The sequence below is a fragment of the Galeopterus variegatus genome, unplaced genomic scaffold, assembly GCF_000696425.1.
Source record: "Galeopterus variegatus unplaced genomic scaffold, G_variegatus-3.0.2 Scaffold9569, whole genome shotgun sequence".
Classification (NCBI taxonomy): domain Eukaryota; kingdom Metazoa; phylum Chordata; class Mammalia; order Dermoptera; family Cynocephalidae; genus Galeopterus; species Galeopterus variegatus.
This window is the reverse complement of record NW_007735680.1, coordinates 47,732-70,471: the sequence shown is the minus strand read 5'-3', so window position 1 is coordinate 70,471 and position 22,740 is coordinate 47,732. Positions and strand designations below refer to the sequence as shown.

At 43.8% G+C, this 22,740-nt stretch overlaps 1 protein-coding gene across 1 annotated transcript in view; it reads left to right on the top strand.

Annotated features, from left to right (window-relative positions):
* Nucleotides 1-617: 617 nt before the first annotated feature.
* Nucleotides 618-22,740, top strand: part of LOC103609393 (protein TANC1) — a gene marked incomplete at its 3' end in the record, with an annotated part of 43,354 nt that continues 21,231 nt past the window's right edge. Inside the window, exons 1-9 of the mRNA XM_008593721.1 lie at nt 618-719; nt 1,553-1,834; nt 2,612-2,766; nt 4,683-4,914; nt 5,934-6,100; nt 7,784-8,391; nt 10,897-11,005; nt 11,826-11,948; nt 22,454-22,690. Coding sequence (XP_008591943.1) covers nt 1,792-1,834; nt 2,612-2,766; nt 4,683-4,914; nt 5,934-6,100; nt 7,784-8,391; nt 10,897-11,005; nt 11,826-11,948; nt 22,454-22,690 — 1,674 coding nt within the window. The remainder of the gene's footprint in view (nt 720-1,552; nt 1,835-2,611; nt 2,767-4,682; nt 4,915-5,933; nt 6,101-7,783; nt 8,392-10,896; nt 11,006-11,825; nt 11,949-22,453; nt 22,691-22,740) is intronic.

Below are 22,740 nucleotides of genomic sequence, written 5' to 3'. Positions count from 1 at the left end.
ATGCTTTTTAACAGGTACATATATGCTATGAATCTTAGTGATTTGGTCAGAGGTACACATGAATACTTATTTTTAGAATTAAAAAAATACCTAATTTACCTATGTAATATAGTATAATATATAATACATTTAAATATATCTTTATACTTTACTGCTGAGAGCTGACTTGTAGTGCTGTGGAATTGTATATGCAGAGTCTGGTCATTTAATTAACAAGGTTGGGATTCCAAACAGCAGAAAGCTCCCCAGAGTTACAGAGGAGAATCTAGTACCATGCCGTGTGTTCGCAGTAAGTACTGAAGCTTTGCTCTGTAACACTTGTCAAGTTTCTTCATAAAATAATTTATGGTAAAGTCTGTCTCTTTCCAGGAATGATGGAGAATTCTGGCAACCATATCAACATAACTTTGATTTAAGAATAAGGAGCACTTAGTTTTTTTTTGTTTGTTTTACCATTTTTCAATAATGATATTGCCGGAAAACAAACAAAACCAAAATCACCTTAAGGAAATTTTGTTGAAAGCCTGAACTGAATTGCATAATAATTTACAACTTATAGTAGTTTAGGTATGACATTAAACTCAACTGTGAGACTAAACTTCAGTTTAATATTACAGCGACAAGCTCAACCAAATTGGAAGATCTGAGTTATTTAGATGGGCAGAGAAATGCTCCTCTACGAACGTCAATTAGATTACCGTGGCACAATACGGCTGGAGGTAGGGCACAGGAAGTTAAAGGTATTTATCTTTGCATCCTCTGTGGCAACAGATATGATGAACTTGTTCACTAAATATCGAAAGTCTGTAATAACCAGCATTTAAGCCAGCTGTTTATAAAACATAATGTTAGGCGTATATGTGCTTAAAAAAAAGTATCTCTTAGGTGTGCTAGGAAGCCATCTTTAACAGTTTTGGGCTTCTTCCTTAAAATACGGGATTAACTTGCTTCTGAAGTTGGAAAATAATTCTGCAAGAATTTATTTTGAAGTGAGGGGAAGTTTAACGCTCACTAGATTTTGTGCTACTAACAAAGAATCGGCTTTGTTTTGGTTCCTTGAGCTGTATCAGCACATTCTGCGTCTGCCTGTAACACAGTCATTTGGTCAGAAGCCCCACCATATGGGCAGAGCACCCTAATACCCCGATGAAAGCTGTGCCCCTGTCTCTAGGGAAAACTCATTTCCATATTATTTATATAGTAGTGGAAGAAACATGTCTTAAATATCCGAGACCATAAACTGATGAGATGTGATTTGTCCCCTTGCATCACTTTCTCTAATCCTGTGTGTCTATCTTGAGTTATGAGAATAAGTCAGAGGCAGGAAAGGATGAGAAAGTCACTTTAATAGGACACTTTGTAGGACCAATAAGGTATGATAAATGAGGTGTTATAGAAGTATCAATAGAACTATATTAGAAATATTTACAGATCCCTTGTGGGGTAAAACTGAAGGCTATTATACTGAGTGTAACACAAGCAGTGATACTTTGAATTTCTTAGTGTATAAAATTATGACATTCTTCTAAAATAATTCTTTTTTTTTTTAAAGCACGATTTGCTCCCTATAAGCCGCAAGACATTTTGTTGAAACCCCTATTATTTGAAGTACCAAGCATAACAACAGACTCTGTGTTTGTGGGAAGGGACTGGCTCTTTCACCAGATAGAAGAACACTTGAGGAACACAGAACTGGCAGAAAATCGAGGAGCGGTTGTTGTTGGAAGTGTGGGATTTGGGAAGACGGCAATCATTTCCAAGTTGGTGGCACTTAGCTGCCACGGAAGCCGTATGAGGCAGATTGCTTCCAACAGTCCTGGCCCATCACCCAGAAGTATGTCCGTGTGTAATTGTCTAGTTCGTTATACTGATAAAATAGGTGAAGGAAGTTGCTGTTTGGATAGACATAAATTACCAATTTTCCTCACGTTGTTCCAGCTGCTATATCAGGTTTGGGATAACATGTTAAGTGAGCTATTTAAACACTTGCATCTACCATAGTGCGTATCTAGCTATGTGGGGTGAGGCCAGCCCTCCCTCATGTCCTCCTGAACTGTAACGCCTGTCTGCCTCTTTATGCAGGCAGAAACAGGGCAGTGAGGCCTCAGTGAGTGCCCTGGGGAATTTTGGGCCCTAAAATGAAGGTGTTGGACTCCTGGCAGAACAAACCAGATGGAGTCTAATGCAGAATTCTTTTGTACCCTGTTCACCCCAGCTTTTGTCTTCTATGCTGGATTTACCAAAAGTATAGACTAAGTCAGACATGGGCTAGAGGGAATAACCAAGTATTTTTTTTTGACTATTCACTGATTATATGCAATAGAACCATTAAGAAGAAAGTGTCTCTGAATGTGGTGAATAAGAACAAGTGAGCCATGCAAGCTTTTTTTTAACCCCCCAAAAAATTAATAAAGGAAACTAGAAACAGAAGTTCTTCAGGGAGGGGAACTGGGCAGATGGGAGACAGAGGTGGGGGATTTGTGTTCTCATTCGGACTTCTGAATTTTGGTCCATGTTCATTCGTTACCTATAGGTACTAATCAAGAAATAGATTCGACAACCCACTGTTGCTGTGCCGATGTAAATAATGAAATGTGTCTTTTCTCTGCAGCTTCAGATCCAGCCCAGGACCTTCCTTTCACCCCTTTGCTTTCACCGAGTTCTACAAGTGGCCCCAATGCGGCTAAAATGCCTGCTGGGGCTGGGTCTGGTACTCCTGAAAACCCGAGACCAAGAGAGGATGCGGCGAAATACCTTGCTTCTAAGGTAATCTGCTCTTGCTTTATGGGAGCCTTCCAGATAGAGATTTGCTAGTTTGGTTTCTGAAAAGTGCATTGGAAAAGGAATTTTGAAACAGAGACAATCGCTTACTTCTGAAGTATAGCTTTTGATAAAATTGTGATAGAGTGCTCCGCATAAAAGGCATGAGTGGAACTCAATATCCATCTTAAGACAATGACAGTGGACCTTTATCCACGTTAAATAATGGATTGGAAGAGTTCACAAGCAGCAGCAGATGCCATGTGCGTTCTCCCCAAATCTGTCCTTATAAGCACGCACTCTCTTTAATTGTTATGTGAGCAGGAGACAGTGAGCTTTTAACCCGACCCAGACCACTCCTCCCTGTGCTCTGTTGCCTGGGGCCTTTGGTTCCCTGTATCTTTTGGTCACAGGGTTCTTGCAAGGTCATAAAGGAGAGTTGGCTGCCTTTCCCTTCCTAAATTCATGGTCATTGAGCTTCTTCTGAATTTTTCCTTCTGCTCAGCATCCATCACTGGTCATAAGCCAGAAAGTGGCTGAAAGTGGCTGAAAGTGCACCATATCTCTCCCCCTGGTGAGCTGCTTACATCTCTCTTGGCAGCAGTGGTGTGAGTTGGTGGAGCTAGAGAAATGCCAGAGATAGGCAGTGATGAAAGGCACCTTGTGAGGAAACCCCCGGGGGTGAAGTTGGTGCAGGGGAACTGAAATGCAGACTGCTGTGCCCCAGACCCCTGCCCCTCTCTTCTGCTTCCCAGATGACAGCTGCTCTTGGCATGGTCAGCCCCGATGCTCTGACCACTGACTCAGAACAGTCCTCTGGTCATGAACAGGTGATCTCAGATGAGGGATGTAGGGCAGACTTCAAAGCTGTGGTGATTTTTCAAGACCCTTTGACTGTGACCCACAGTAGAAATACGTCTTATGCTAGAGATCTAGCACCCATGCCCATGTAATCGCACCTGTAACCAAACCGAAAGCATTATAGAACTATGCCTAGTCTTACATCCTGTGATACACACTGGTAATTTAAATTCACTTTATTTAAAACAAACAGAAACCTCTTTGTGGCTCCAAATTGACTTCATGCCCACTATTGGGTTGCCAATCTGCTTATGTCAAACACTATGGGAGACCGTGGTACTGGATGTCTCCTGGTGGTTTGCACAAGCTCACAAGTCCTCACGTATGTTCCTGCTAATCTCTGTCCAGGTGAGAGTTGAAGAGCAGTCAGCTTTTCTCTGAGTGTTGATGATAAATTTAATCGCAACCAGAAGTCACATTGTGGTTCCAAGCTGGACTGAGAAAAGCTGCTGCACATCTGCTCTTGCCACTTGCTTTTTAAGAGTCTACAGACTGGGAATCTCATCCCAGGTCTTTGGTTGGCTCTCCCTGTCATCGTGGCAAGGCATTTAACCTCTGGGTCTGTTGCCCTCAGCTATGAGCCATGGCTGCTGGTTCCTGACCTGCTTACCGTGGGGGTTGCAGAGCTGCATGGGCTGGCAGTGACTCTGAGTACTTTACACAAGTGTGTTTTGCCCTTTTTTGCTTCCCTTACCTCATACTTACTGAAATGTAGTAAAGATGACACTTTTTGATGTCAAGAATATTGGGATTGTTTGGAATTGCTTTAAGCCAGGAAGGCTTTAGGTTTTATGAATGACTTTTATTAATTTACATTCAACAGAGAGTAACTTGTGCTGATTTTTGTATCTTTGGATGCAATTGAAGGTGTGCTGAGAACTTGGCAAACTGCACGAATGAAGGAAGGAGTGAATGAGTCACGCTAATGACTTAGTCTTCGGGAGCAGAAGCAATATATCTTGTTATGTTGGGGAGCTGGCAGAGTTGAGTTCCTGTTTGAGGTGGTAGGATGAGCTGTGTGAAGAGGGCAAGGGGATGTTGACGGCTCTGCTTTCCCGCAGGTGGTGGCCTACCACTACTGCCAGGCCGATAATACCTACACGTGCCTGGTGCCCGAGTTCGTGCACAGCATCGCGGCTCTGCTCTGCCGGTCCCATCAGCTGGCCGCCTACAGAGACCTTCTCATCAAGGAGCCACAGCTGCAGAGCATGCTGAGCCTCAGGTCCTGTGTGCAGGACCCAGTGGCAGCTTTCAAGAGGGGAGTGCTGGAGCCACTCACCAACCTGAGAAACGGTATCTACAGGCAGCCCCCCATCTTCCGGGGGTCCCTCCCTACCCTCAGTGGTATAGTTGTAAATGAAACATCTCTAATAAGAATGAACTCTACAGTTGAAAAGTTCCAAAGTAGACGATTTGTAACTGTAGGCTATTTAGGAGACTTTTGCACCCTAGAAAACTGTTGCCTGTATATTTTACACTCCTAGGAAGCAAGGGGATGAGTGGATTGTTTGGGAAATTTTCCAGCATGTGTTTTTTTTTTCAGGACCCCTGCTCAGTTGAGTTGAAACCTAAAGCTATTTCTAGAGGTTTCCATTTGATTTTTTTTTTTGCCCCTGAGTATTCTGCAAAATAGGGGATGTAAATGACATTATGTGCTCTTCAGTTTTCCATCCTTCCTCCCCTTTGCACCTTAACTTTTGAGCCAGTTTACCTGCCTACTTCTGCCAGAAGGTGCTAGAGAGAGGGATTGAAACAGATATGTTATCATTTCTCCGCTGTTCCCTGGGCAGAATGTTGGCACTAGTAAATAGAAAACTAGATTTAAGCTCATGGGAAAGAGCCCTGTTCTAGGAGTCTCACTGCGGTGTGGCTTGGGCCAAACAGCCTGGGGACCGTGGCGGGGGGAACACTTTTCCTTACCTGTTCACTCAGGAGTTCTGATGGAGGACCTAGCATCTTTTCCAGATTTGGTATCTGTGTGTGTTAGTTATATTTGCTGTAGCCCACCCCAGTGACAATGGTTTATGAAGAACTAACTGCATTATATACATGGGTAAGATTCTGCTAATGTATGTAACGCAGTATGTTTCTGAAAACTGTTTTGTGAGAATTGGTTTTCTTTTGGCTCTATACTACAGTTTTCATTATAAATTTAATAGAAATTATGCTCCTGTGAAAACCATTTCTTCTGCCATATGTAAACCTTTTTAGGTTTTCGTAACACTTTAAACTGTGCATTAAAATATGCTGGGTGGTGCCATCTTATAGAAGTGTATAATTTCTTAATTTGAAAAAATTATTTTATCCTTTAGAGCAGAAAATTCCTGAAGAAGAATACATTATTTTGATAGATGGCTTAAATGAAGCTGAGTTTCATAAACCCGATTATGGAGATACGCTTTCTTCATTTATTACCAAAATTATTTCTAAATTTCCTGCCTGGTTGAAGTTGATTGTGACTGTAAGAGCAAATTTTCAGGTAACAAAAGAATTCTCAAATCTCTTTCCAAGTCCCCACACTCCAATCATACAGTGATAAATATGAATAACTCAAACTGTTGTAAACCATTTAGTTGCTGAATTGAAAACTATGTTAGGATTTTGAAAAATTAGTCCACAGAGCCCCAAATGGTTTGTGAAACCCTGACCATGTTAGCTCCCAAGGAATATTTATTAAGATGTCAGGTAAGTTTCCTATTAGCATTGAACTGTGCCTGCCCTTCGTGAATGGTGGTGTCTAGCCTCAGTTTACCACAATTAAGTGTGTGGGGCCATATGACGTGTAAGGCCAACAGGTCTTCTAGCATTTAAAGCTATTCTTGAAGGGAAAAACGAGGGTTGAGAGAGAGATTTTTAAGGCCCATTCTGAAAGGTCTGTTTTCGCCTAACACTTAAACACGAGGTAACATCTGCAGCAAGGTGAAGAGTCATTTTTTTTCTCCATCTTCCCCCTCATTTGAATCCTAAAATTATATCTCAACCGTCAGCTTCCTCTACACTTACTCTCTTTCATTAAAGACATTTAGACACTAGATTTTTAGGTTTTGCCCTTTTATGATGATATTTATTTTAAAATAGCATTTGGGCTATTTTTCTTCATTAAAACTGGAATCAGACCTCAGTCGAAGTTGATGTTTGTTTTTGTGGATGCTTGATTCATCTGCCTTTCAGCCATTTTTTTACACGCGAAGCATAATTCGGCCATCAGCAGAGAGCACTGGGACAGGAGTTTTGTGCTGCACCTCCTGGCTGTCAGTTTTCAGAGGTTCAGTCAGCATCTATGTAAGATGGGAATAATTGTACTCTGCCCTCTTCCTACAGTTACACCAAATGAGGACTTGTACTTAAATACTTCAGAAATTATAGTGAGAAGTTAAGGAACCAACCAGCCAAACTGCTCTCTGCTGTTAGGTATCAGGATATGCTTTTCTTTGGAATAGGGGACAGACAGGAAGGGGACATGGGGCTTCTGGGAGCTGGTGATGTTCCATTTCTGGCTTCCAGTTACAGGTATATTTGACATGAAAATTAATGACACCATACAATTATGATTGTGCACTTCTGTATGTATGCTATACTTCAGTTTAAAAGTTTCCTTAAAAAAATTTTTTAAGCAATAAGTACTGGAGTAGGCAGCTTTGTTATGGCACGCTGTCATCGGGACACAGCCTGGGGGCATCTCACATTTCCTGCTTGGGTTACACAGCCCTGTTATCTGACACACGAATAGGGATGCCTCTTATCTCAGTCTCTGGCTGGGTTCTTAGATGTGCAGTGTTGGTTTGTGTTTGTCCTTGTTATACAACCAGTTGCACAATGTAAGGATTATGGGTATTAGGTCACCTGCAGGGTCCCACTGTCGCTTTCCTGGTACCGGCCTCATTGCCACTGTCTCCTTGGGGCTCTTACTTCTCGGTTGGCTCAGAGTCCTCAAATGAGGGCCTCGGGAAAGCCTGTACTGATTCCATCTCCCATCAGGATTTCTTTCACATAAGCTTTTTATCTTCACCTTATCCTATTACATGTTTTAATACAAAACAATAAGGCCCTATAATCCATGAAAATCCTCCTTGAAAGAAAACGAGTGAATCTGGTTTGAAATGCTGCTGAAATAAAAAAGGAATCTCTGGAGTGACACTGGGGGTTTTTTCTTTCCCCACAGGAAATTATAAGCGCTCTGCCATTTGTCAAGCTTTCCTTAGATGACTTTCCAGACAACAAAGACATTCACAGCGACCTGCACTCCTATGTCCAGCACAGGGTCCACAGCAGCCAGGACATCCTCGGCAACATCTCCCTGAATGGCAAGGCCGACGCTGCCCTCATTGGGAAAGTGAGCAGCCACCTGGTGCTGCGGAGTCTCGGCTCCTACCTGTACCTCAAGCTCACCCTGGACCTCTTCCAGAGGGGACACTTGGTCATCAAAAGCGCCAGCTATAAGGTGGTGCCCGTGTCTCTGTCTGAGCTCTACCTGCTGCAGTGCAACATGAAGTTCATGACCCAGTCCGCCTTTGAGAGAGCACTTCCAATCCTAAACGTGGCCCTCGCCTCCCTCCACCCCATGACGGACGAGCAGATTTTTCAGGCGATTAATGCCGGCCACATCCAAGGGGAGCAGGGATGGGAAGACTTCCAGCAGAGGATGGAGGCCCTCTCCTGCTTCCTCATTAAGAGGCGAGACAAAACCCGCATGTTCTGCCACCCATCCTTCAGGGAGTGGCTCGTCTGGAGAGCAGATGGTGAGAACACAGCCTTCCTGTGTGAGCCCAGGTATGACAGGCCGCTGCTGTCAGTTCTGTGCAGGGAATCTTGTGTGCAAGTGGGGAAAGGATTGCAAACGTGACTCATGTTTTTTAATGGAGTGGCAACCCAGATTGAATAATTCAGTTTTGCTGCTTTATTTCCTTATTTTCCCCCCTTTTTGTTAGAAGGAAGAGCAGTGAAAAATTCTTTCTACTTCTGTAGAAAAGTTTCCTTCCTTTAATTGCTAGAATTTTAGGGCTTCTGGTGTTTCTGGCTGAAAGAGAAGCTGGGCAGTGCCTGAGAGATATTTCTCTACTTTCTGTTCTCACAGATCCCTGTCCCCTCCACCACCTGGCTTCTACAGGGGTCCCACGTAGGGACATGGGATAGCCACTCCAGGGAACCATGGCCTTCTCTGCAGGGTGTTCCCCTGTGGGTTGGTGGACTGTCTGGGATCCTCAACACCGCCACTCCTCTGCCACCTTGTGAACTTGTAGTGACTTGTCTAGGGATCAAACATGTCTGTGGGCCAAGAGGGGGAGCACCGTGATCAGATCTGGCCACCTTGTTTTGTATTTGTGGTACAGCTCAGTGTCACAGACAGGGAGGGCCAGGCCAGGGTGCACTTCTTATTGCGCAGGCTGCTGGTACCACAGTATGGGGTGGGGAGGCCTATGTGTCAGGAGGCCTGATAACAGGGTGAGAGGTGGAAGAACTTGGGGGTTCGGATGCTTTCAGATATGGGTATGCTCAAGCTCTGCCTAGCCCTGGCCTCAGCCTGCATCTTTGCTGCCTTGAATGGCTTCTGCTCTTTGAGTCAGAATTGCCCTCTACTTCAGTACCGGGATTGGCAAGCTGCTAAACTGTCCCCAGAGGACGGTAGTGGGCACTTGGCCACACACTGGAGTCCAGAAATGAAGAGGTTAATAAGCAGTCATAAGCCTCCCACCACCTTCCTCCCCATTAATGTTGACTTAACTTTGACCTCATAGGTCTAGCTGTGTTGTGGCTGGTGGTGCTTTCTTAGGTGACACTGAGCTAAAGGTTTATTGTTATCTTTTGAACCTGCTTTGGGGCAATAAACTGTAACATCTGGGTTATTTGGCCAGATCTTAGTAGCTAGGTACAATGTGTGATGTGGCATATCTAGCTAAGTCAGATGATTTCCTAGGAAAAGTTAGATCATTTTCTAGGAAGATAGATTGGAGTTGAATTTGTAGAGATATAAAAACAAGTCAAAAGACTTCCGCAGGGGATGTAGGTTTGTTCCTGGGTTTGAGGATGAAGTAGGTGGACTGTAGACATCATTAAGCTTTGCTTCATTTTGGGCAGAGCTGAGAGTGGGGTGACTGATGGGTCAGCACCAGCAGGTGCAGGCTCTTGAGTGCTGCTGTGTTCTTACAAGCAGATGTGGGGATGTCCCCTGGGGTTGGGCCTGGGCCAAGCGGGGACAGAAGAGGCACCAGTGGTACAAGATATAAGAAGGCGCTCAATCATGGGGTGGTGCAAGTCGGCAATTTTCCAAGACCCCTGTAGTACTGAGCTTCGTTCAACAGACAGAATATGTAGAATGATGTTGGAAGGAAGCTACTAGACTCAATTCAGCAAGTTTTTAAGAACCTACTTAATGTGCAGAAAACTGGTAGATAGAGACATTCCTGGGACAAAGACCCTGCTCTTGAGGGTTTCCCACTCAGGAGGGTGAGGCAGGAAGTACCTGCTGGGAGGAAGCCACCCTGCGTGTGGGACTTCAGGAAAGGGGGGGAGGGGTGTTTCTGGAAAATGTTTCACATACATGGTGACTTGAAAGTTGGTAGCATTTCTTCCACCATCCCAAATAGTTGTATTTTTGCCCCCATATAGAGAAAAGAGAAAATTTTAACACTCAGAGACAATGACACTTCACTTTTCATTTCTGCCTCTTTCTATAGCATTTTAAACATTATACAACTCGTCTTCTCTCTCAGAATTCTTGTCTGGTTTTTTTTGTTTGTTTTATGGTTTTTTGCTTAACACATCACAGGAACCCTAGCAAGCTGTTAGAAATCTTAGAAAAATCTCATTTTCTTTGTTCAAGGCTGTGCAAACCTACTAGTGGGTAAATTAAAATGTACCTTACCATACTCTTATTCTTGGACTTTTAAGTTGTTTCTAGGTTACTTGCAAACATAGAAATTTATAGTGAATATCTTGGTGCCTTACAGATCAGGATTCAAATTCTGACTCCACCAATTCTTGTGTATTTCCTGTGTGCACATTATTTTAATCTCCAAGCCTTACTTCCTTATCTATAAAGAGTTGGAGTATATTCTCAGTGAGTGATGGTGGCTGTTAGATCAGTTCTTCAGAAGGTCTGCTATCTTCCTTCTGTCCCTTCTTCCTTCCTATTTTTGATTATTGCTCACCACTCCATGGGGTGGTGCTGGAGCTCCAAGAGAGCAGTTCAGAGATTAGGCAGCAGTGTGCACCCCAGGGCCTGTGGTATGGAGTGACGGGGTCTTTTGCTCTGAGCCTTTGTGTTTCTTGTCCTAGGAATGGACACGCGCTCCTGGCATTCATGTTCTCTCGACAGGAGGGCAAGCTGAACCGCCAGCAGACCATGGAGCTGGGCCATCACATCCTGAAGGCACACATTTTCAAGGTGAGGCACACATACCCACCTGAGGAAGGGCTTCTCTGTCGTTTTGAGTTTTGGTTCTGGAGATTTTTGACATCTTTGCCAGCCATCTCAGAAGCCCTCCACGGGCCCACCCCAAACACAACCTCCTCACCTCCCTAAAAGTAAACACTTAAGTTTATTTTCATCTAAAGGTTCCACTTCATTTATTCCCTTTTGTTTCCTCGTTGTTTATTTGTTGAAGAACCTGGGTTCCTTAAACTTTATAGTTTCACACCGCCTGGCTCTTCTGATTGTGGCCTTGTTTCTGGCAGCGTGGTTTAACATGTTCCTCTTTCCCTGGATTTCCTGTCATTGGTAGTTGTGCCTAGAGGCTTTATGAGGTTCGGGTTTGATCCCCCTGCAGCGTTTCAGATTACTCTGCAGCAGTGAGAGTTTCTCAAGAAAGTCTGCTGTGCATAAGGAAGCACAGCGTTTGTACTTGCTCCTCATTTTATGGTGCCTTCGGCCAGTCCTGGTCACTTCCCAGACACATTCACATGTTAGGGGTTGCAGACAGGGATATCCTGATTCTATCACTTTTTCTTCCTCTAATTTATAGCCATTAAGAAACTTTCTCCTCATCTGCCATCTCCCTCCCTAGGCATACAGTTCATGCAGCAAAGGCTGGCTGATTCCTCGACCTTGGTTTTAGGTAGGAAAGGCTCGTGGACCCAGGCGTTCTTTGTGCGAGTTGCCATGAGTTCAGCACATCTATCTGCACCCTCTTGGGCAGACCTGCTTTCAAACTGAGCTGCAGGTGAAAAGGAGACACCCAGGTGGATCTTTCTCTGATTGTTTCCAGGGCCTCAGTAAGAAGACAGGGATCTCTTCAAGCCATCTGCAAGCCCTGTGGATTGGTTACAGCACCGAGGGCCTGTCTGCCGCCCTCGCCTCTCTCAGGAACCTCTATACTCCCAACGTGAAGGTGAGCAACACTCTGCGCAGAGAGCCTGAGCCCCAGCCCTGCTTCCCCCGCAGTGGGTGTGTCAAGAGGACGCAGAGGAGCTTGTACTGATGCTTTTATACAGGCTCCCTCCAGCAGGAAGATGTGGGAAGCAGGGGCTGCTGTGTGAGCACATGGGGTGTTTTCAGAGTGAATGTGATAAGGAAAAAATTCACAGAGGAAACCAAAGGTCAGAGAGAGATTTACAGAAAAAATGGATTTTTAAAAAATTCTTTTTACTTTTTTAACATTTACTTGTGCATACTTGTGGGGTACAATGTGTTATTTCAATACATACATATGCTACACAGTGATTCACTTAGGGTAGATAACATAGTTTTGCACCCATTAGTCCACCACTTCTCCTCCCTTCCACTCCTCCTCCTGCTCCCAGCCTCTGGTAATAATGGGCCAATATCCAGAATAAATAAATAAATAAATTTGTTTTTGACAGCAAAAAAACAAATACCCAATTAAAAACTAGGCCAAGTACCTGAACAGACATTTCTCGAAAGAAAGCATGCAAATGGCCAATGAGCACATGAAAAAGTACTCTCTGGTAACCATTATTCTACTCCCTACTTCTGTGGAAATCACTTTTTTTTAAAGATTCCACACATGAGTGAGATCATGCAGTGTTTGTCTTTCTGTGCCTGGCTTACTTTACTTAACATAGTGGTTTCCAGTTCCAACCATATAACTGCAAATGATAGGATTTCATTTTTTTTAAGTAGCTGAATAGTATTCCATTATGTATATATACCACAGGGTTTTTTTACCCTTTCATCCATTGATGGACATTTAGGTTGATTCCATCTCTTGGCTACTGTGAATAGTGTTGCAATGAACATGAGAGTGTGGGTGTCTTTTTAATATATTGATTTCATTTCCCTTGGATGAATGCCCAGTAGTGGGATAGCTGGGTAGTAATGTAGATCTACTTTTAGTTCTCTGAGGAACCTCCATACTGTTTTCCACAATGGCTGCACCAATTACTTTCCAACCAACAATGTAGGAGGGTTCTCTTCTCTTTTGTTATTTACTGTCTTGTTGATAACAGCCATTCTAACTGGGGTGAGATGACATCTCATTGTGGTTTTGCATTTCTCTAATGATCAGTGATTTTGAGCATTTTTTCATGTGCTCGGCCATTTGTATGCTTTCTTTCGAGAAATTTGGGCCATTTTATTTTAGGCCTTTAGTCCATTTTGAGTTGATTTTTGTGTATGTTGAGAGATAGGGGTCTAATTTAAATCTTCTGCATGTGGATATCCAGTTTTCCCAGCACCATTTTCTGAAGAGGCTGTCCTTTCCCTGGTGTATATTACTGGCACTTTTGTCAAAAATCAGTTGTTTGTAAGTTTATGGGTTTATTTCTGGGCTCTCTATTCTGTTCCTCCAAAGAGGAACCCCTCAAGACACATCATAGTCAAATTACTAAAAACCAGAGACAAAGAAATGTACCTAAAGCAGCAAGAGGAAAGAAACACGTAACATTCAGTGGAGTCCCAATACATCTCTTACAACATCGGAGTATTCTGAGGTTGTCTATGTACTTACTTCACTAATGAGTTTTATACCTTTAGATGTTTTCTTGCTTCTCTTTAGTGTCATCTTCTTTCAGACTGAAGAACTCCCTCTAGCATTTTTTTGTAAGGCAGGCCCGGTATTGATGAATTCCCTTAGATTTTGCTTATCTGAGAGAGACTATTTCTCCTTCATATTTAAAGGTTAGTTTTGCTGGATACAGAAATCTTGGTTGACTGTCTCTTTCCTTCAGCACTCTAAATGTATCATCCCATTCTCTAATTGTATACGGAGTTTCTACTGAGGAATCTGCTGAGAGACGTATTGGGACTCCATTGAATGTTACGTGTTTCTTTCCTCTTGCTGCTTTAGCTACATTTCTTTGTCTCTGGTTTGTAGTAATTTGACTATGATGTGTCTTGAGGGGTTCCTCTTTGGATTGAATTTGATTGGTGACCTCTGAGCTTCCTGTACCTGGATGCTCTCGCCTTTCTTCTTTTTATTTTTAACGGCTGGCTGGTACAGGGATCCAAACCTTTGAACCTGGGTGTAATTACTCTGTCACTTTTCATTTTACTTGGGAAATTTTCAGTCATTATTTCCTTTAGTGTGCTTTCTAGGTTTCTTCCTTTTTTGTTTCCTTAATATACACAAGTTATGTGGAGGTTAGTTTGCTTGAGGGATTTCCATAATTACTGCATTTCTGTTTCATTTTTTCTTATTGCTCCTCTGATTGGTTAATTTCTTGTGTTCTGTCTTCAAGTTCAGTTCTTTCCTGTGTTTGATCAAGTCTGCTGTTGAAGCTATTGAGTTTTTCAGTTCAGATAATGTATCCTTTATTTCTAGAATTTCTATTTGGTTTTTAAAAATTTATTCTATCCTTTTGTCAAGTTTTTCGTAGTGCTCCTGAATTGTTTTCCAGATATCATTTTTTTCTATCTGTATTTTCATGTGACTCCCTGAACATCCTTAAGAGGGTTATTCTGAATTATCTGTCAGACATTTCATAAATTTGATATTCTTCTGGGTCCATTGCTGGTACTTTGATTCATTTGGTAGTGTCATATTTCTTTATTTCTCAATCTTTGTGTCTTTGTGTTGCTGCCTGGGCATTTGAGGAGACTACTACCTCTTCCAGATTTTATAGGTGTTCTTTGGTGGTGTTAGACCTTTACTGGTTAATATCATAGCTTTGTCTCTGGTCTGTTGGTTTTGTTTGGGGTTTTTTTCCCTGTTCTGCAGTGAATTAACAACTTACCACCACTATTTAAAGTCTGCACTGGAACTAATTTGTCATCCCATGGTTAATTCCTGAACTGGGGGAAACTTCCTGTAGGGACCAGAACTTGAACTCTATGCCTGAGCTAAATAGCCGCTTTTTCTTTTTTTTTTTTCCCTTTTTTCGTGTCCGGCAACGGATTGCAACCCTCAGTGTCGCGCCCGTACCGGACCAGGACCGGCAACGGGATCGCAACCCTCGGCGTTGCTTCTGCACCTCGCTCAGCCAGTGAGCGGGACCCGGTCTGTACGTGGGATCCGAACCCTCGGCGGGAGCGCCACCGCACTCCCAAGCGGCGCACTGTAGCCGTGCGCCACCGGGTCGGCCCCAATAGCCGCTTTTTCTGAGTAGGGAAAGCTCTCTGTGTGGATTGGATTTTGGGGTCACCACAGACACAACTGGTCTGTGTGGAAATTCCCACCCTTGACTGAGTCTTTCCTGCAAACTGCCCTCTACAGTTGTATCACCCTGGCCAGTCTCCAGTGTGTGGTGCCTGTGCCAGTCAGAAGGCAGATTAGCTGCCTGTGCTGTATCCCCGTGCTCCTTGTTGGGCCAGTCTTCCCCAGCACTCCATATGTTTCCCATGGGGTGGGCCATGCACAAGTCCCTCACAAAGACTCATCAAACTATGGGTGGTTCCTATTGGCTGTGGCCCCTCACTCCTGTGCAGGTCCAGGGGAAGCTTGCGAATGGTTTTGCTGTCCTGGGAGATGGGATGGTGCACTCCAAATCACCCTTCTGTGCTGCAGACTCCAAGTAGTTTCATGCAAAGGGCACCACTATGGCTTTGCCATCTGGTAGCTACTCTGTGTGCTGGCAGCTGCTCCTCACCTTGTACCAAGCCGGCCGCAGAAGAGACTGGGGCTTGGAATGGTCAGAATGGTCCCTCCTTCCTCTTGCCACAGCCTTTCACGTGTTCACAAACTCCATTGGTCTCTCCTCTTCCCCTGAGCTCCAGCAATCTCAGGACGGCTGTTTTTGTGTTTTAGTAGTTGTAAGTTGTTCAGTTGTTCGGGGGGAGGGATGCCAGGGATTGTGTGTTCCGCCATCTTGATAACATCACTCCAAGAAATCAAAAATGGATTTTTAACATGTCCTGAGTTTCTGATATTCACTCTCTCTATAGAGTTCGTAGGAAACCAAGCATTGGTGAGTGACACAAAGAGATGGGCTTGACTGGAGGTTTCATGTGCACGTGTATTAATGATGGTGGAAAGAGTATCATGTCAGCTGGCTTCTGAGCCAGGAATGTCCATGCTCTTGGTCAGTGGCTATCATGTTGCAATATTCTGCTCAGCTGTTTAGGGTAGATTTTCGTCTCATTTAATGCAGTATGTAAGTCTAAAGTGCACAGGGGACAAATATTCAGTTAAGGCCACAAAAAGGTTAGTGTTCAGGCCTTTCAGTCCCAGGCCCTGACATGCCCAGCTGCCTGCAGAATCTCTGAGGCAGTTTCTCAAGGAGCCGGGTCCCCCTTTAAATTACTTTTATGAAAATGATTGTACCTGTGCCTCTCTTAGTAACACAGGGGAGGCCAACTGTGGTTATCCAGTAAAGATGCAGCAAAGCCCTGGCCCAGAGTTCCCATGCGTCTGTCTTCCAGTTCTCACTTACCATTCATCAGACCCACCTAGGAAGCCATATATATATATTGCTGGTACCTAGGGGGCCACTCCTGGGAAGATCTTTGCCTCTCCTCCCCAATGTCCACACACGTCACCCTCAGCATCTGCACCTTGATCATGTGTCTGGGGTCTGGTTAGATGTGTGTTCTCTCCCCTCTTCTCCCTTTTCTGCCTGGCTGGTGTGTTTAGAGGGGCCAGCGTGTCAGGGAGGACCTAGCAGTGCTGAGTTGAGGGGCAGCTTGCCCAGAGCCCTGTGGCATAGTGCAGGGCTATTGTATGAAGTGGAAGAATGCCACCACCCCTAGGTGGATGCAGACTATGTCTTTGCAAAGATCAAAGTGCTGCCTCGTCGAGGCAGGCTCAGTCCCCTCTAAGAGTTGGAGGCAGATGGGCAGAGGACACACTGGATTTCAGCCTTGACTCTGCTTGTTTGCTGGATGCCTTTGTACAGAGCAAGCAGTGGAGCCACTCACAGGACCCTGTGCTCTGCCCCACTCCATGCCTGCTCCTTTGCATATTTCCCCCCACACTCCAGACTTGTGGGTTTGAGTGTTTTTGTCATGACTGAACCCTGCATGCAAGTTTTTATTGGGGGGTGGACAGGAAGGCATTTTTGTAGTTAAGGAGAACTAGCTCCAAGCTGCTGCTCCTGGTCAAAGGGGCCTCTTTCTAGATGGAGTTACCCTAAAAGAATAGTAGAGAAGGTGGTCTCTAAGTTTAGATTTCACATAATGAAGAAGTTGTATTAAGAATTTTTTTTTTCACTTTGGTTTTCTAAAAATTAGTGTTGAGGTTACTGTAATTACATTATTTCATCTTTCACTTCAGTTTATCTTTTTGGTTTCTCCATATAATTAATAAAATTCTATAATGATCACAAGATATAAAAAAAATAAAAGTGGCAATATCTGTTTTTACTACTTTAATGAATTTATGGGCACAGAAGTTGTTCTTTTAATGTGAAGAAAAGTAAATGGGAAACATCATACTTTGCTGAATATGAGTTTTTAAGACAAAATTAAAAGGTACAGCATAATAAGGTAATGAGCTTGACCCTCCTGGGATTATAAACTTTTCTCTTTAACATACGTGCAGTTTTAAGAGTTATTCATTTTTACTTTGTTTGATAAAACTCAAGTGGCACCTACATGTACACCATCCCCCAAATTACACAACTTGGTTATAGAATCTTAAGACTTTTCATTATCCTTCTGTTTCTTTTATCTTTCAAAGGGGAAAAAAAAGGTTTTCACAGAATCTTGAACAAATTACAGTAATTTAAAATTATGCATGCAATTAAGGAACTTTTTTTAGAGAGTATTAAATGTTGTCATACAGCAATGAATGTCATTTTGAGCAATAATTGCAGTTTGCCACTTTGGTAAATTAAAGCAACTTGCTCTGGGATGATTACTTGCTAGACATATTTTAATTTCAGTGGCATGCCAGTGATCTCCAGCAAGGTAGTTTGCTGTTGCTGGACCAGGGTCATGCCAGCCAGGGCCTGGCTGGCCCAGTGTGGTCATTGGTGCCAGTGCCTCCAGGCTCCAATCCAGCTGGTTGTTTTGCTAGTGTTGTCTCTTAGGACTGGCTGCCAGCCACAGACCGTGGCCTCAGGAGAATTCGGGTTGTGATTCTTTTCTCCTCTGAAGGCAGGGAGGAGAGGAGGACTGGGAGGAGAGGAGGATATACTTAGCTAGAAAACTACAAAGTGCCATGCAGGCCAGCACCATGTCTGTTCCTCACAATTGCATTTGCTTTGCCTACCTCCATCCCCCTTTTTTGTTTTCTTGCATTCATTAAATCCAGAAGTTTATAGATAATATTGCCACTTCCAAGTGTTGTCCAAGGAGGGCTTCTGTGATGATCAGAAAATTTCCATTTACTCAGGAAAGAATTTATAGGGCGGATCATTTAAACACCTTCTTTTAATGCAATGCAGTCTTAGTTAGAGATGTTGCTTCCACTGCTGGACTGCTCTAGACATAATTGGCTTTGTGCTCAGAGCTGATCTTTGCCTTACCTGCTCTGAGCCTCAGTTTTCTCACCTATAAAATAGAAAAGAAGAGCTCGTCTTGTAGAGAGATCAGAAACATCACCGAAGGGCCGGCCCATGGCTCACTTGGGAGAGCGTGGTGCTGATAACACCAAGGCCACGGGTTCAGATCCCTATATAGGGATAGCCAGTTAGCTCACTTGGGAGAGCGTGGTGCTGACAACACCAAGTCAAGGGTTAAGATCCCCTTACCGGTCATCTTAAAAAAAAAAAAAAAAAAAGGAAGCCTCACCAAGGTGTTAAAATTCTTGGGAAAGTACTTGGCATTTATTACATGTTCAAGTGAGTTATTTTTATTAGTGCTTCACCTCACCTCTGGAAACTGTGACTCTGCTATAGGCACCTGGGAATTTCTGGATGTGCCTAGTGGTGGTTATTAACAGGAGCTGCCTGCCTTGAGGGTTTGATGGCTCCTAGTGACTCACATCTGTTCTCAACTCTGCATGAGTTTTCCCAGTTGGTCTGTGCTGGTGAACAGCCCAGAGTGGGCACACAAGGTGATGTAGACAAAAGACCAGACCTCCAGGTCACCAGGTGCCTTGGGCAGAGCTCCTTCAGGACCTGGGCTCTTGTCCCTTCCCATGACTCCATGAAAGGGTGATTATAACAATAGCAATTAGTATTTATTTAGCACTTACAGGATGCTAAGTGCTGTGCACACACACAAACACATGTATTTCTATGAGTACATACACACTTTTTTTTTTTTTTTTTCCTTTTTGTCTCTTTTTTACTGACCGGTAACGGGATCGCAACCCTCGGTGTCGCGCCCGTACCGGGGACCGGCAATGGGATCGCAATCCTCGGTGTTGTGCCCACACCACGCTCAGCCAGTGAGCAGATCCGGTCTCCACATGGGATCTGAACCCTCAGCGGGAGCGCTGCCGTGCTCCCAAGTGGCGCACTCTCCAGTGCGCCACCGGGCCGGCCCATACATACACTTTTCATGTTCATTTTTAATCATTACAACCACCCCATGAAGTGAAACTGTTTTTATCTTCATTATTCTGATGAGGGAACCCGCTTTATGATGGTCTAAGGCAGTTGGTGGCTTGCCCCAAGTCACACGGCTTTAGGTACCTGACACTCAGCAAGCCCATGGTCTGCAGGTGTGTTTATCACCTGACATGATTACAGCGCCAGCTGCCACCTACAATCACTTGGGAGATCTGAGTACCAGAGCCCCCGCCCCAGCCAAGTCAGAATCTCCAGGGGTGAGGCCTGGGCATTGGAAACTGTCAAGCTCCCAGGTGGCTTCAGTGTGCAGCAGGGTGAAGAACCGTGGGTTAAGGGAAGGCCCACACCCTGATGAGAATGGTGAAAATACCCACAGCGTTGTCCCACCAAAGGAGACGTTGTTCCCAGTAGCAGATGGAGTGTGAACTGAAGGCAAACATCTTCACGGAAGCTCTGCCCCTAAGAACATACCTTCCTAGTTAAGTTCTTATAAGGTATTCACCATAGTGCTCAAAGTATACCTTCTTTCACAGTGTCAGCGAAGAGTACCCATCAGGTGGAATGGGTGGCATATTACCGTTTTCTGAGAAGGCACCTGTGTTAGTCAGGGTTCTCCAGAGAGACAGAATCAATAGGATATGTGATAATTACACAAGAGGGATTTATTAGGGGAATTAGCTCACGTGACTGTGAAGAAAAGTCCCACGATAGGCCGTCTATAAACTGGATGCCGGTAGCGTGGCTCAGTCCAAGTCCAAAGGCCTCAGAACTAGGGAAGCTGATGGTGTCGTTGGGGTAAGTTTTGGAACCCAAAAGCTGAAGAGTCTCAAGTTTTGATGTCCACGAACAGGAGAGAAGAGTGTATCACAGCTCCAGCGGATCGAGAGAGAGAGCTTCACCTCTTTCCTCTGTCTTTTGTTCTCTCCAGACCCCCAGTGGATTGGATGGTTCCCACCCACACTGAGGGTGGGTCTTTCACACTCAGGCCACTCAGACTCTCGTACTAATCTCTGCTGTAAACACCCTCACGGACACACCTGAAAAGATAGCTTTACCAGGTTTCTCAGCAGTCCTTCATCTAACCAAGTTGACATCTAGAATTAACCTTCACAGCACCTGAAGCACAGAGAGGTAGAGTAATTTTCTGAGCAGAGACCTAGAGCAAGCAATCCTTTGGCATCTGCATCTTTGGAATGAGCATTTCAGGCAGAGGTTGGGAGACAGGGTCTGCTTGACATTGTTGCAGGATAAGCTTTGGGCCCAAGTGGCCACAGTGAGGGAATCCAGGGGAAGGTCTGGAGAGAAGGTCAGAGAGGAGCCTGGAGGCCTGGATCACACGGGCTTCGTGCTTCAGCAGCAACCAGGACGTCTTGAAATCTCACGCTTTGGGATCTAACCTGTCAATATGTTTTTATGAGTTATGGTCTCACCGTCTGATAGTATTAATTTCCCATACCTATCAGTTTGCAAATATTCTTTCAGCTATTCTTGTAGACACATGTCACTGAAATACCCTGAGTTTTATATGCCTTGTCATCTTTATGTATATTAATGATCCCTGTGTGTCTCTAGTCAATAAATGACACCATCTCTGTGGTTTTCACACTGAGTGGGCAGCCCGGGGGACCTACCAGGGTTTGGCAAGGGTTGTGATTGATGCAGATCGGGACCATTGAAGTGACCATTTGAAAAAAACATACTAGGCATCTTAACAGGTGTTTAAAGGAGTGTCATTTTTTTCTAGTGATCTGGAGATTTGGAAAAGATATTAGTATAGCTAAAATTTGCATATCTTCAGTGATTTTAATTTTTAAATCTGTGGATGGAAACTCTCCCTTATATCTGGATCCGAGGAGTTTAGTGGGTGATAGATACAGTAATCATTAGAAGCAGCAGATTATTTTCTAGGAGTGTCATGCTGCTAGCAGTCCCAGGGCACATGAACATTTCCATGAATTCTGCTTGTCTTTCAGGGACACATCCTTGTAAAGAAAAGAACATCTGTATTTTCTCTTGACTTGATCTCACTGTTAATTATTTAATTCTGTGATTATTACTTCACTGCCAGAAAAATGACTATTCTGTTTTTATTTAGGTTAAACAGTGATTTTACAAAATGTGATTCCCAAGCCACCAGCATCAGTATCACCTGGGAACTCATTGAAAATGCTCCACTCCAGATCTGCACATCAGAATACAGGCAGTGGGGCCTGAGAATGTGCATATCTTATTTCTAAATTTTTTTAATTGTGAAGAACGCTTATCAGAAAATTTACTGTCTTAACCATTTTTAAGTGTACAATTCAGTACATTCACATTATTCTTCATTAAATCTTCATAACTTTTCATCTCACAAAACTAAAAGTCTGTATCCATTGAACAACAGCTCTCATTTCACCCTCTGCCCAGGCCCAGAAATCAATGTTCTGGCCTATCTCTCTGAATTTGGCTACTCTAGGTTCCTCATAAGTGGTATCATACAGTATTTGTCCTTTTGTATCTGGCTTATTTTACTTAGCATAATATCTTAAAGGTTCATTCAAGTTGTAGCATGTGTCAGAATGTTTTTATTTTCAAGGCTGAATAATATTCCATTGTATGTATATACCACATTCTCTTTATCCATTCATCCATTGATGGACATTTAGGTTGCTTCCACTTCTTGGCTATTGTGAATAATGCTACAATGAGCATAGATGCACACATATCCCTTTGAGATCCAGCCTTCAGTTCTTTTGGATAAATACCCAGAAGTGGGATTGCTGAATCATATGGTAATTCTATTTTTAATTTTTTTGAGGAACCATTATACTGTGTGCCATTGGGGCTGCACCATTTTATGTTCCTATCGATGAGAAATGTGCATTATTAACATGGTCCCAGGTGATACTCATGCACACTTAAGTTCAAGAGCCACTGGATTAAAATGATACAAAAAATCAAAGATAGCCGTCAGAAAAAAGATACTGCCCTTCTCCACAAATATTGTTGAGATTTACATCTGTGTGAAAAATTAATCTTGTTGGGGGACATTGTCCTACAGGTGAGCCGTCTCCTGATTTTGGGAGGGGCCAACGTGAACTACAGGACAGAAGTGTTAAATAATGCCCCAATCCTATGTGTCCAGTCTCACCTGGGCCATGAGGAAGTCGTCACTCTGCTCCTGGAATTCGGCGCCTGCCTGGATGGAATGTCAGAGAACGGCATGACTGCCCTGTGCTACGCGGCAGCTGCCGGCCACATGAAGCTGGTGTGTCTGCTGGTCAAGAAGGGGGCAAGGGTAAGCAGTAGCTTTCCCCACCATGGGGGAGGGCTGGAGAAGGGGGGATA